The sequence below is a fragment of the Phoenix dactylifera genome, chromosome 5, assembly GCF_051530095.1.
Source record: "Phoenix dactylifera cultivar Ajwa chromosome 5, Ajwa_hap1_PhDact_Kaust_v1.1, whole genome shotgun sequence".
Classification (NCBI taxonomy): Eukaryota; Viridiplantae; Streptophyta; class Magnoliopsida; order Arecales; family Arecaceae; genus Phoenix; species Phoenix dactylifera.
In genome coordinates, this window is record NC_143194.1 from 38,735,104 (window position 1) to 38,750,003 (window position 14,900).

The 14,900-nt window shown below is 41.4% G+C and overlaps 1 protein-coding gene across 5 annotated transcripts in view; it reads left to right on the plus strand.

The window, feature by feature from the left end:
* Positions 1-14,900, plus strand: part of LOC103720862 (3-hydroxyisobutyryl-CoA hydrolase-like protein 3, mitochondrial) — a 39,175-nt gene that overhangs the window by 22,181 nt on the left and 2,094 nt on the right. For all 5 annotated transcript variants that reach the window (XM_088722794.2, XM_088722795.2, XM_088722793.2 and 2 more), the window contains 4 exons: positions 1,725-1,854; positions 4,029-4,207; positions 13,728-13,855; positions 13,947-14,048. In XM_088722794.2, coding sequence (XP_088578920.2) covers positions 1,725-1,854; positions 4,029-4,207; positions 13,728-13,855; positions 13,947-14,048 — 539 coding nt within the window. The remainder of the gene's footprint in view (positions 1-1,724; positions 1,855-4,028; positions 4,208-13,727; positions 13,856-13,946; positions 14,049-14,900) is intronic.

The following is a 14,900-nucleotide window of genomic DNA, read 5'->3' on the forward strand; positions in this document are numbered from 1 at the left end:
TGGAAGATCACCTCAATCCGGTTGCATGCTGCCACGGACGGTTGGAAAACGCTGGGAAGAAACGCTTGGAGATGATGAATGCTGGGAAGCTCCTCACAGATGCGTGCTCGAACGGATGGGAAGTTGCTGAGGCGGGATGTAGGGAAATCACTTGCTTCAGCCTGTTGACGTGGATGCATGGGAATTTTAGGTTAGGAACCGTTGGATCGCCTCATCACGGATGCTGGAAAATTTGTTGAGCTTGGGCTGCCGGGCATTGGGCTCAAACCCAGCATTATTGGGTCTTTTGAATTACTTGCACTCAGACACAAATAAAATATTAATTAATCAATTTTATTAATAAAAATTAGCTATAATATTAATTAAGATAGTATGAAAATTTTACTTTTGTACTCTCATCAGGATCCATGTGGATTTATCAAGAACAAATTATGCACTAGGGCACCATTTAACGAAAGGATAAAGAATATAGAAGATCAACAAAAGCCTGCGTAACTTGCAGTGTTGTACTTTACCGAAAACCACTACTTTGAATAGCTAAGCAAGTATTTCTCCACTTTATGCATCAAACCATCATTCTAATATTTTTAATTTGCTTCATTTTTTGTCTATGACATTGGTGACAGAGAAACTCAGTATTTGGCTATTGATTTCGCTTGCAAAAGGGTGGAGTAGGCAATGACCTGTCCAAATCATCAGTATAGACCCATCTGAAATTTGTGAAGGAAGTATGGCCCCTCTGGTTTCAATTTGTAGCATCAGCCTGATTTATATCAAAGGCTAATTGTTGCATCACTAACTTGAAGGCTGATAGGCATTGATTTCACTAATTGTTGCATCTGATGCATCACTGATAGGCAAATTGTTGTTCATGAGGGAAGATACTGTATTTTGTTCCTCTTAAAGGCTGGGCGGTGTTACAATGTGTTAGGAATTAAGGGCATTCAAAGTGTACTGCCCCTTCTTGTATGGACCTTGCTACTTCCTGCGCCTTTTTTTTATACATAAGCTCCAGCATGTGCACTATATTTTTATTAGACTGAGTAGATGTTGCAGATGACTTCCCATTCAGTTTGTACAACCTGATTAAAAGTATCATTTTCATATTTTGAAAACATACCTTTATTATCCTGTTTGGACTTTGGGTTGTCAGCATCTTTACTTTGTACACTTTCATTCTTCTAGACTGAATTCACCTGTTAAAAAAATTCACTTTCATTCTTTTAGACTGAATTTATCTGTTAAAAAATTCCTCTGCATACGCTAAATGTTAGGGTCTCAATGTTACAGAACTTCGGCAAATATAAATGATGATTTATCTGTCCCAGGAACTGTCAATTAAACATATATTACTGCTGATCACTAACTTTCTGTAAATACCACTTCTTTTATTTGAGTTTGGCAGAAATGTCCTCCTTGGTGTATATCCAGTGTTCACGGAATGCTGAACAAGTGCTTGATTATTTTTTTTGTTTGACTTTCTTTCCACTTGTTATTCAAATTTGATCATGCAACCAGGCATCTTTGTATTATCATTTGTTTTTAATTATATATTCTAGCCACATATATTCTACTATGTATACAATAAATAATTAGCCTATTAATTCATTTTAGATGGAAACTGACTTGAAAGATTAAGGATTATTCCTGATCAAATTTTAATTTGTTATGGAGGTTTGTTTATCCAATTTCCTTTTCCTTCTTAAACTGTAATTTTGTTACAGGTGCTTACCTTGGAATGACTGGAAAGAGAATTTCATCTCCTGCTGATGCACTATATATAGGTCTTGGAACTCATTATGTCCCATCTGGAAGCTTGGTCTCACTCAAGGAAGCTCTTTTAAGTTTTGACTAGTATGTCTCTGGTTATTATTTAATATGTAATTTGTATTTGCTTTTGAATAAGTAACTATTTTACATAACCATTGAATATCTTGAAAAGAGTGTATCCTTTGTCTTAACTTTTTTGTAGTGATTGCATTTAAGATAGCCTTTTGGAAATGTAAGTAGTGCAATCAGTTTTGTCAAGATTTAGCATGGTTGCTTTCACTTGTCTTCTGCTTGGAGAAAGTTACTCGATCATTGTATTAATTTGACTTCACTAAAAGAAAGCATGGCTTAAAAAAGATAAATGCTATTTGTCTTTTGGACATCGTATTCTAGTATTCCTGTACGGTTTAAAAATATTTTATTTTCTGATTTTGATGCATGTATTCATACCAGGCGAGTATGAGCCATCCGGTTTATCAAAAAAAGGGAAAATATAATGCTCTTTGATGCTGAGACAGACTTCAATTTGTTGTTTTGTGGCCTGTTACTTTTATGTAAAGATGAGGCCTCCTATTTTTCATGAAACTCATGTTTAAGTTTTTCCTGAACTATCCTTTTTCACAGTAGGGTTCTTACAAAAGAAAAACCGAACTATGTTTTTTGTAAAATTTCTTTATCTTTTATTTTTGAGTAAACTGTTTCCATAGCCATTGGTAAGCAAGCAACTTTCAGAGTTTATGTTAGAGGTGCTGGTGCAAAGTGTGAAGCAGCTGCCATGCTGGCATATTTATTTATGTCTTTAAACCCATGTTTGCTAACCTCTGAATCCACATAATTGCTGTTGCAAACTGTGAAGCAGCTGCCATGCTGGCATATTTATTTATGTCTTTAAATCCATGTTTGGTAACCTCTGAATCCACATAATTGCCTAAATGTTAGATATGTTAAACTCTTATTTTTGTGCTGGAAATAACTAATTCTTGGTTCAACCATTAAATTTTAGGGGAAAAGGGAATCAACATTGGTAGCCACTGTTGCACTTTTTATTAATCTGAGAGCATTTTTGTTTTATATATTGTGTAAAGTGCATGTGCTGATTGCCTACCTGCAAAGAGAATGTGTAATTTAGTTCATTCAAGAGTGTCTCAATTTGGTTTTTATGGATTTTATTGGAAAAATTTATAATCCACATGTTGTGTTAGATATTGATATATGACACAAGCAAATCAACTTGTTCTAGTATGTCTGCCCTGGTGATCTATTACTAATTTTGGTATTCTTTTGGAAATTTGACTGGTGTGTGCCTCACTATTTTCCACCTGTTTGATATCCGGAATATGGGTGGGAAATAAATCCTGCAGTTGTTAATTTAGCTGAGAGGCAGACAAAGGGAGAAGCATGGGGGGGTTAGTGAGTCTGCTATACAAGATTTTTGGTATATTTTGAGAAGGAAGATTTTTGGTTATTACAAATCATATTTTGAATCAATGCTATGTGCTTTACAGAGATATGTTTGTAACTTTAACTAAATGACCAACATAAAATTTTGAGATGTAGATTCTGTCAGTGTTTGAGGTATACTACAAGTAGCATAGTAGGCATCTTTTACTGCTTCCTTATCATTGATCTGGTTATAGTCTTGGTGTTTGTTGTTATAATGAGTTTATTAGCTGGTCTGGTGATCAATGCTATTTGTTTCTTTGAGGATCCTCTTATGATTTTCTTTAGTTTATCAATGTGTGGTTAAAGTTAACCTGATTTAAAGCTGGAAAAATGTCTCCAAAAGGTGGGCATTTTGTGGATTTGTCTTCCTCATCCTATGCTTGCGATCTTCTAGGATCTGATTTCCGATATGTAGAATTTAGATCAAACAAATGACTGGGTTGTGCTATACCATGCACTGAGAATAGTGTGGGCACGAACTACCAAATTAGGAGAGTGTGTAACATGTATCAAAGAGTGCAGTCCACCAGATCAGGGTCTTGCTTATATCTGCAGTAGACTTTTAAGATTTGAAACAACTACCGAAGTTTGTTTTTTTTTAAAAAAAACAAAAAAATATTGCTGAGTGGGTCTATAGCAATTGAAATTGTGAGATAGGAACACATTTCATCTTTGCCGTGTTTCTCTTTTTGTTTAAATTAATTGAGAAAGATGGATGCATTTGCACCCATTTCATATGTTAATGGTTCCCAGGGACATTGTTTTCTGGTAAGCACATTTAGATTGTCTTGACATCATGTACTTTGTGCCTGCAGCTCTGATGACCCGCACAAAGATGTCCAAGCACTACTATCAGGATATGAGAAGGAACCTGAGTCAGAGGCTCAGCTGAAAATTCTTTTGCCTCATATCGTTTCGTCTTTTGGTTCTCATAGTTCAGTCTCTGAGACAATAGAAGAGTTGAAAAAGCATCAATTCAGCACTGATGCTGTAGGTATGCTTTTATTCGGGTTGCTAAAAAAAGTTATTGAGTGAAGCAGTTCTTGATTTCTGCAAACTGTACTGTCACTGACTGCTGTTGCACAATTTACATATCAGTTAGATCTTAGATGTTTCATCTTCTCACCATGTGAAAATATTTATAAGTGCAAGCATTGATGGAGATGATACAAAGAATTAAATGCAAATTTTGTGTTTTAACACCACATTTGACAAGTGGAAAATCCTTAGTCATATTTCCTTCTATTTTTTTCATTTTTCCAGTATGATAGATGCTGAGAGTTGTAATTTATGATTTTTTCATGAAGTCATACTGCTTACACTTCTACTAACATGAAACTAGCGCAATAATATGGGGACATTAAGTGATAGTAGGAGGTATCACATTTTCATGAAGTCATAATTTTTTATGTTACATGCCTAATGTGGTCTTCGATAGGAGGCACCACATTTTTCAGCCCAAATTAAATGATGATGGCCTAATTAATCCATGAATTACTTTAAAGTTGGACTTTTGTTCAAGAAGCAATTAATATGCTGAAATTAATCAAATTGCTATAAAAAAAAGACAGTAGATAGGATGCTAATATGATAGTAATTTTTGGAATTTAACATCTCCTTTACCTTTTTCTATTAGTTTTATTTAAAAATATATTTTAATAAAAAATAATATTAAGATTATACCACTGTGTAGATCTAAGATCTATGATATATCATTGCATGATAAAATACAAAATTTAAGCATATTTTGATGCCGGACCAAGTTGTAAATGGAAGAAGGAGAAGAGGGGAAGAGAAGGAGGAAGAAGAAGAGAAGAAGGAGAAGGGAGGAGAAGAGAAGAAGAAGAAACGTGGGGGAAAGAAATCTTTAATTCTTCATTAAAACCCTAATCAACATAAAGTTCCCTTTAAATAGGGCCCCATAAGAACAATTAAAATAAACCCCTTACATAAAATAATTCTCCACAAATAAGCCCTAAAATGCAAATAAGCCCAGAATAAAATAAACCCCAAATAAATCCTAAAACACAAATAAACCCAGAAATAACAATAAGCAAATATGCAAATAAAATGGGGACCTAGCTGATGTCCCCATCAACTCCTCCCGGGTGAGAAAAACTCGACCCCGTCGAGTGTAAATCGGGTCGGCTGTCGTACTGCTCCAGAAGATCCAGGTCAAGGCGCTGCAACTCAGCTCGCGAAATCCACGACACATCTGATTCGGGTCGACCTTTCCACCGAACAAGGTAACGTTGGTAGCTTCCTCTCCTGGTAGATATAACCTGCTCATCCAATATATGTTCTATGTGTTCTCTGCGTGCATGAAACTGTGGAGGTGGAGGCTCACTAGCAGGTGCTAGAGCAGGGTGATCAACAACAGTGGATGTATCAACAAAAGGGTCAGAAGGAATGAATGTTGATTTCTTGTATGGGACTAAATCTTCAATATTAAATGTCGCACTAATCCCATAGTCTTCAGGAAGATCTACAACATACGCATTCGAACTGATTTTCTTTAGGACTTTGAACGGTCCCGCACTACGAGATTGCAACTTTTTGAACGTCCCCGAAGGAAGTCGTTCAGGTCTAATTCTTACCATGACTGAATCACCTACATTTAATTCTTTATAACGGCGGTGCAAATCAGCAAAGGATTTATATTTTAAGTTATTAGAGTGAATAAGTTTGCTGATCTCCTGATGCAATGAATGCAGGTGTGAAGCAAATGATTGTGCAGACTCAGAGACTCTATGTTGATGAGACATGGGAATCAAGTCTATAGGTTGCCGAGGTTTATAGCCATTCACCACTTCAAAAGGACTCATGCCTATGGTCCTATTGACCGAACTATTATATGCAAACTCGGCAGTTGGTAACACGAGATCCCAAGTCCTAGTATGCTCACCTACCAGACATCTGAGAAGACTCCCTAGACTTCGGTTGACCACTTCGGTCTGGCCATCAGTTTGGGGATGATAGGCAGAGAAAAATTTTAATTTGGTACCCATCATGTGCCAAAGAGTTTTCCAAAAATAGCTCATAAATTTAACATCCCTATCGGACACAATAGATTTAGGAAGACCATCAAAATAGAGTTTCGCAATCCTAGAAGCATCAGAAGTCTTAGAACATGGGAGAAAATGAGCCATTTTAGAGAATCGGTCCACTACTACAAAAATGGAATCGTGTTTGGTCGAGGTACATGGAAGCCCTAACACAAAATCTATGCTAACATCTTGCCACGGACAATCAGGAACAGGTAGTGGAGTGTAAAGCCCAGTGTTCTGTTTACGTTGTTTGGCTAATTGACATGTGCGGCACTGAGCGACGATCTTGGCCACGTCTCTCTTGAGACTCGGCCAGAAGAAACGTCTTTCCACCATCTCAATGGTTTTATCTCTCCCGAAATGCCCAGACAGTCCTCCAGCGTGTATTTCCCATACTAGAAAATCTCTCAAAGAAGTTCGAGGAATACACAAACGGTCGGAGCGAAAGAGATAATCATCGTGTAAAAAGAAATCATCGTGCTCTCTCTCTACTCCATCTCGTAAGGTCAGGTATACATTACTAAAATCGGGACGGTGGTATATTGTTCCCTGATCCTTTCAAAACCAATTACTTCAGTGCTTATCATGGATAGGAGGAAGATCCGTCGACTGAGTGCATCAGCAGCCTTATTCTCAACTCCAGCTTTATGTTTCAGCACAAAAGTATAGGCTTGTAGAAACTCAATCCATCGGCCATGTCGAAGGTTTAATTTCTTTTGAGAATTGAGATACTTTAAAGCCTCATGGTCTGAATACAGAACAAATTCTTGCGGTAGCAAATAGTGTCGCCAATGTCGCAAAGTTTGCACTACCGCATAGAATTCCTTATCATAGGTGGAATAACGCAACCTGCCATCACTTAACTTTTCGCTAAAGAACGCGACAGGGTGACCTTCTTGGCTTAACACACCACCTATGCCAACGCCAGAGGCATCACATGCGACCTCGAATACCTTAGTGAAATCAGGGAGGCGCAAGACAGGTGCTTCGGTCATCCTATGCTTAATATCTTTAAATGCTTGGGATGCCGACTTAGTCCAGATAAAGTCTCCTTTCTTCATGCAATCTGTAATGGGAGACATTATTGAACTAAAATTCCTAATGAAGCGACGATAGAAAGTAGCCAGACCATGAAAACTACGTACCTCGGCTAAGGTCTTGGGCTCAGGCCAATCGACTATCGCGCTTACTTTTTCTGGATCAGCAGAGACACCCTTGGAAGACACTATGAATCCTAAGAAAGTGACGTGATCAGTCAGGAAGGCACACTTCTTAGGGTTTGCAAAAAAGCTTTCTTTCCGCAGGACTTCACAAACCTGCCTCAGGTGTGAGAGATGGAGCTCTTGAGTTTGACTATAAATGAGGATGTCATCAAAGTATACAACGACAAATTTGTTCAAGAAAGGTCGAAAGATCTGTGTCATCACCCTCATAAAAGTACTTGGAGCATTTGTTAATCCGAAAGGCATTACTAACCATTCGTAGAGTCCATCTTTGGTTTTGAATGCAGTTTTCCATTCATCCCCAGGACGAATCCGAATCTGGTGGTACTCACTCTTTAGGTCGATCTTGGAAAAAACTGTAGCACCAGACATATAGTCTAAAAGGTCGTCCAGCCTAGGAATAGGAAAACGATACTTAACCGTGATTTTATTGATAGCACGGCTATCGACGCACATCCTCCAAGAGCCATCTTTCTTGAGAGTGAGGAGTGCAGGTACAGCACAGGGACTCAAACTCTCACGAATATACCCTCGAGTGACTAGTTCGTCAACTTGGCGTTTCAGTTCAGTGTGCTCGTTTGGATTGAGTCTATGGTGGGGAAGATTTGGCAGTGACGCTCTAGGAATGAGATCAATTACGTGCTGGATATCACGCATTGGAGGGAGTGCCTCTGGAAGATCAGTGGGGAAGACAGAGTGAAACTCCTCCAACAGAGGAACTACGGCGGCCGGATGTTCGGCATTTGACTCCACATTGATAACTCTAGCCACAAGGGCGAACACAGGTGAGTGGCTTTCGATATCTTTCATTACCTCTCTCGAAGTAATGATGTGAAGTGACTCATCTTTTTGTGGTGTAGCACCCTTCTTCTCAGGGCCGGGCTCTCTAGGAGGCAATGAGTTCAGTATAATTTTCCGACCCTGGAACATAAAACTACACGAATTTGACCGACCATGAAGTGTGACGTCCCTATCGTATAACCAAGGTCTTCCTAGAATGACTTGACCTACGTCCATCGGGAGGCAGTCGCACCAAATCTCGTCTTTGTAGGATAGGAATTGAATCGGGACAAGGCATCTTTCTGAAACTGAAATGGACGTCTTATCTACCCAGGCTACTTTATATGGATTAGGATGAGGGGTAGATTTCAGGCCAAGGCGAGAAACAACTCCAGACGCAATGGCATTGATGCAACTCCCGCTATCAAATAAGATTTTGCATGTTTTACCATTGATCTTGATAAGTGTATAAAATAGGGAGGTTCTTCGCCAGTCTTGTTCGGTCTTTGTTTGGGCTAGTGTGCACCTAACCACATGGAGCCTATGGTTTTGGTTATTCCTATCAGTGGGCTCATTTTGGTATTCAGTCTGAACAAACTCTAACCCAGTCTTTTCGTCTCCAAAGTCATCTACAAAATCCTCAATATTTGGTTCATAGACTTCTTCGACACATTCAGTATCCTGGGTTCCTGCTTCCAATTCAGTCATTAAATAGGTCTTGGCGTTACATTGGGACGCAATATGGCCAAACTTTTGGCACCTGAAACACTGGGTTTGGTTTCTTAAAGGCGGGTTGGACCCTAATATGCCTTTTCCTTTATCAGTTGATGTACTTTGAGCAGGCACCGGGAACGTCCTAGTCGGTGTTTGGCTAGAACCGGGCTGGGAAGGATGGTTGGAGAGTGGTCTGGGTTGTGGAAGATGGCTTTGATTAGGTCGGGCTCCTGGGGGTAAGAACCGAGAGTCGGTACGTCTCACCACAGGGACTCGTAAAAAACTATCCACATCTTGAGCCAATTGGTATGCCTGGCCAAGGGTAGTAATCTCTCGGAGGATCAATTCTTTCTGGATCTCCTCGCGGAGTCCTGCTCGAAACCTAGAAAGAGTAACAGTCTCCTCTTCGATTACACCGCACCTCATGTGAAACTCCTCAAATCGTGCAATGTAATCGGCAACAGTTGAGGTTCCTTGAGTTAGTTTCTGCCACCTATCCATAAGACGTTGTCGGTAAGAGAATGGCAGATACTTCTCATTCAGTTTTTCTTTCATATCCTCCCAAGTGGTGATACGTGGAAGCCTTTGGGTCTCACGCCGATGTTCAACGTTATGCCAGTACCAGTGAGCTTGCCCAATAAGCTTCATTTTGGCAAACCGTACTCTTCTATCATCGGTCATATCGTACCACTCAAAATAATTATCCATGGCTGCTCTCCAATCAAGGTACACGCTCGGCTCTAATTGACCAGCAAATATGGGGGCTTTTACTCGCACGGTACGAAGTAGTCGCTCGTCAAGATCGCGCTGGTGATCAGGATGATGTTGGTTCCTAGGGGGATGGGGAAAAGCTACAGGCGGTGTGGTCAAACCAAACTCGGGATAAGCTGCGATTGGGGATGATGGTTCCGGAGTCCTAGGGTGTTGTACTAGAGCACGGATCTCACGTTTGAATTCGTCATGATCAGCTCGTATTGCAGCTAATTGTTCCAGAATATCTTGTATAACTCTGGGGTCCATGGTGGATAAAGGGGTCTGAGAGTCAGTGAGGAGGTACTCTCTACCACTACGGGTGGGCATACAGGAACTACTCTAGTTGGTGATATGATATGCAATGCTACTAATGAACCCTAATTGTCCAAATGTAATGCAGGACAACCTACTGATGCAACCCACTAATGCAACCTACTATGAATTCGGAAATCAGCAACTTTTCACAAAAATAACTTAAAATTAAATGTTACTAATTCGTACTTTGGTTATTTCAGAATTAAAGTAGAAAATTAGTCACTATAAGAAGTTAGGTTGCAAACACGTTTTACAGTCATTCAAAGTCTGAAAGTAATCTGATCTATGGATGTTGATGATGTCCTGACACTAAAGTGTGCTAATTTAATATTTAGATTTAATTGGTAGGTAGGACGGGTGTGGTGGAAAATGTTCTAGGTTTTGCAGTTTGACAAGAAAATAAGTTTCAAAATAGGGCTGTCATGCAAGAGAACTAGAACATATTTAGATAAGCAAGCCCAAAGGAGGAAGAACCTATTACCTGTGGTGAATGCAGTGGACCAGAATCGTCTGCTCGTGGAGTCTCGAACACGAAGTTGGCGCCGGGCAGAGCTAGCTGGAGTTTTGGACCTGCATCTACAGCACAAGGCTTCCTGGGCTGTTGAAATGGGCTGAAGAACACCCTGGCTTGGGCCTGAAACAGGGCCTGCGGCCAAGGGCCTTGGGCTGACGGACAGAATCGGGCCGTAGAGACAGACTGGGCTGGTGGCCTGCTGGACAAGTGGCAACAGGGCCAGACGGGAGGGTTTGGTGAAAGGCGGGCCAAGGAAGCCCGCCATGGTGGCTTGGATGACTGCAACAGGGGGTGGGGAAAAATGGAGTTAGGGGAAGGGGATCGGTGCCTCTCGGCGAAAGGAGAAAACGGCAGGCGGCGGTCGGCAGTGGTAAGGAGGAGGGGCGGAGCTGCGGTGGCGTGCGACGGCGATGGAGAGGCGGTGAGCAGAGGGGCAGCGGCGAAGCAAGGAGGGTAGGATGCAGCGGTGGTGGCAATCGGGCGGTCGCGGGAGCGGCGGGGACGACGGCGGCAAGGCGGTGCAGCTCGGTGGGGAGGGAGAACACGGGAATCGGGCGATGGCGGATCTCGGCGGCGGCAAGAGGCGGCACGGGCGGAGACGGCGAAGACGGAGCGAGGCCGGCGGCGACGGCGAAGGCGAAGACGGCACGGACACAGGGGCGGCGCGGCTCGGTTGACGGAGGAGAAGGCGTCGGCAGCAGAGACGGCACGGCAGGGGGCGGCGGCAATGGCATCGGCGGCGGAAACCCTAGGGTTTCCGTTCGAAAGAAACAGAGGTTAGTTTTTTTTTTTTTTTTTGGGAACACGTGCAGGTCACGTGATCCTACGGGATTTTTTTTTTTTTTTGAACCTTAACGGGTTCGGGTTATCGGTTTCGGGTTTCGAATGAAACCCGCTCCGATAACTGTAAAACCGGCACGTGCAGATCACGTGATTTTTTTTTTTTTTTGTTGGAGACCCGGTTATCGGGTTGGGTAACGGGTTTAGAACTGACCCGTTACCGTAACTCCTTCTTCAACCTCCCGATCGATTCGGGAGGGCGTTCCGGCCGCTTCGGCGGTGGTTGCGGAGCGGCCGAACGGAACGATGACAGTGGCTCCGTTGTCGGCGGCGACAGGCGGCGGCTGGTCGTGGTGGTGGCCGGGATTTCCTTGTGCACGGTGGTCGGCGGGTGCGTCGACAGGGCCGAGGGACAAGGTCGAGAACAGGTCGGCGACGCTCTTCCTCTTTCCGGCAGCGGGAGTCACACGTGGCCCTTCGACGCGCTCCGGTGTCCGTGGTCGACGTACGGCGTAATATTCGTGCGGCCATAGGAATCCGGGAATCCGGCGACGATCGGCCATACACCGGCTGCCGGTGGTTGCAGGTGGTGGGGCAACGGCGACGACCGAGGGATCAAGTCAGATGGACGCGAGGGGGAAATCCGGCGCAGGGACTGTGGCTCTTTCTTCTCTCTCGGCTGCAGACTTTTTTTTTTTTTTTTTTTTTTGCTATTTGCCTGTGACGCTTGATCCCGGACGGCTACGGCTTAACTTCTGGGAGACCGCAGAAGAACCACCGGTGGTCTGGCGGTGGGTGGTAGAGGTGTTCACGGTGGTGACGGCTGGTGGGAAGGGCACGCAGACAGGGTTTCCCTTTGCCTCTGATGAGAACCGAGAGAGAGAGAAGCTAGACCCCGGGCGTTGGCAGATAATCTGGCTCGTGGCTTTGGCAGCAGGGGCAAAGCCGACGGCTCTGATACCAAGTTGATGCCGGACCAAGTTGTAAATGGAAGAAGGAGAAGAGGGGAAGAGAAGGAGGAAGAAGAAGAGAAGAAGGAGAAGGGAGGAGAAGAGAAGAAGAAGAAACGTAGGGGAAAGAAATCTTTAATTCTTCATTAAAACCCTAATCAACATAAAGTTTCCTTTAAATAGGGCCCCATAAGAACAATTAAAATAAACCCCTTACATAAAATAATTCTCCACAAATAAGCCCTAAAATGCAAATAAGCCCAGAATAAAATAAACCCCAAATAAATCCTAAAACACAAATAAACCCAGAAATAACAATAAGCAAATATGCAAATAAAATGGGGACCTAGCTGATGTCCCCATCATATTTTTTTATAATTTTCAATTTCTGTCCATTTTTGGGATGTAGTAAAAAAAGAAAATGGTAGAGAAAAGTACCTGGAATAGAGGAACAGCTCACCCTTCCACTCTCTCCCTCTCAGCCTCTCTTTCTCCTCTCTTACCTTGTAATAGGAGAAAAGGGTGTTGAATCCCTTTCTACTAACATGAAACTAGCGCAATAATATGGGCACATTAAGTGATAATAGGAGGTATCACATTTTCATGAAGTCATAATTTTTTATGTTACATGCCTAATGTGGTCTTCGATAGGAGGCACCACATTTTTCAGCCCAAATTAAATGATGATAGCCTAATTAATCCATGAATTACTTTAAAGTTGGACTTTTGTTCAAGAAGCAATTAATATGCTGAAATTAATCAAATTGCTATAAAAAAAAAGACAGCAGATAGCATGCTAATATGATAGTAATTTTTGGAATTTAACATCTCCTTTACTTTTTTCTATTAGTTTTATTTAAAAATATATTTTAATAAAAAATAATATTAAGATTATACCACTGTGTAGATCTAAGATCTATGATATATCATTGCATAATAAAATACAAAATTTAAGCATATTTTTTTATAATTTTCAATTTCTGTCCATTTTTGGGATGTAGTAAAAAAAGAAAATGGTAGAGAAAAGTACCTGGAATAGAGGAACAGCTCACCCTTCCACTCTCTCCCTCTCTTTCTCCTCTCTTAACTTGTAATAGGAGAAAAGGGTGTTGAATCCCTTTCTCCCCCAAATATTAAGGCCTTAGACAACCAGTACAGGGCCCTTACCAGGCTAAGCTGCTGGAAACCCAGTGGTTCAGGGCAGTTCAATCCATCGAGGACCGATTTGCACCGGTTTGACCAAAATCTTGTACCGAGATCATGAACTATCCTTGTTCATGGGCGTATGGTACAATACGACCATGAATGGTTTGGTATGATATTGCATTCTTTGGTAGAAATATTATGTTAGATTTTTCGTCATTGTTTTGGATGAAAAACAAGTAGCACTTGGTGTCATCTTCATTGCATACCTTGTCATGATTGTTCATTTCTGCAGTGGCAGAATGGGCAGCTGATTCTCTTCTAGGACTTGGTAAAGGTGCTCCCTTTTCGCTTTGTGTGACCCAGAAGCATTTCTCCCAAGTTGCATCTGCACATCGAAATGATGAACACCATTTGTCAAAAGTACATCCGCTGATTGTTTTCTTCTAATTTTAAGCTGTTTATGCATATTTAAGATGTGACTTCCATTTATGATGCTACATTGCAAATCCAGCTAGGTGGTGTTATGAAGACTGAATATCGCATTGCCTTGAGGTCCTCAGTTAGAAATGATTTTGCTGAAGGTGTTCGAGCAGTCTTGGTGGACAAGGACCAGGTAATTCATGTGTAGAAGATTTTTTTTCTCAATACCATCCTTGACATCCAGGGAGCAGTAAGAGCATGCTCATCTAGTTTGAAGAAGGATGCATGTGATCATGTTGATGGTCCTTTCTTCATGCTTTAGAAACTACTAAATAAAGCAGGTACCAAAAAATGATAGCTGGCAACTTGCAATCTAGTTGTTGAGTGCTAAATAATGTAAGAGTAATGCATAATGGAATTCTGTAAGGAGTTAAATAACAAGTTGTGTTGTTGTTTTGATAGTTTTCCCACTCTCGGTTTTCCATTCGTCGACTAAAAGACTATCTAATGGCAATTCCTAATGCCTCGCGTCACTTGTTTGTAGAACACATTCATACGGATTCTTGCTTCCATAACAAGCAAGATCAACTTCTTCTATCTGCGTTGTCTGATTCATGTACACTGACAAGAAGATTAAACTAATACCAACAACGATGTGAGACTTGTGCACTGATCTTTCAAATGCATGTATGTTCTCCATCTCATATGTCCATATTATCGATGCACCAATCTCATCATCCCTAGTACATGTTAGACTCGGAGTTCCGTCTTGATATTTGGAACTGCAGTTGAACTGAGAGTCGACATATTTGATTCCAATGGAGGATCTCAAAGGTGTATGCTAGGATGTCCCGCAATCTTAATTCAGGTTTGATCACAATCAATGAATACAGAATAAAAGAGAATAAACACGATCTCTGTGAGCCTGATTCTATACTATATGAGGGTCATGGCCTTATGGGTGCATTGATCTACCCTCCAAATCTGTATTATGGAGGAGCAATCATGGAAACAAGGATTCCACATGGGAGATCATAATCTCTCT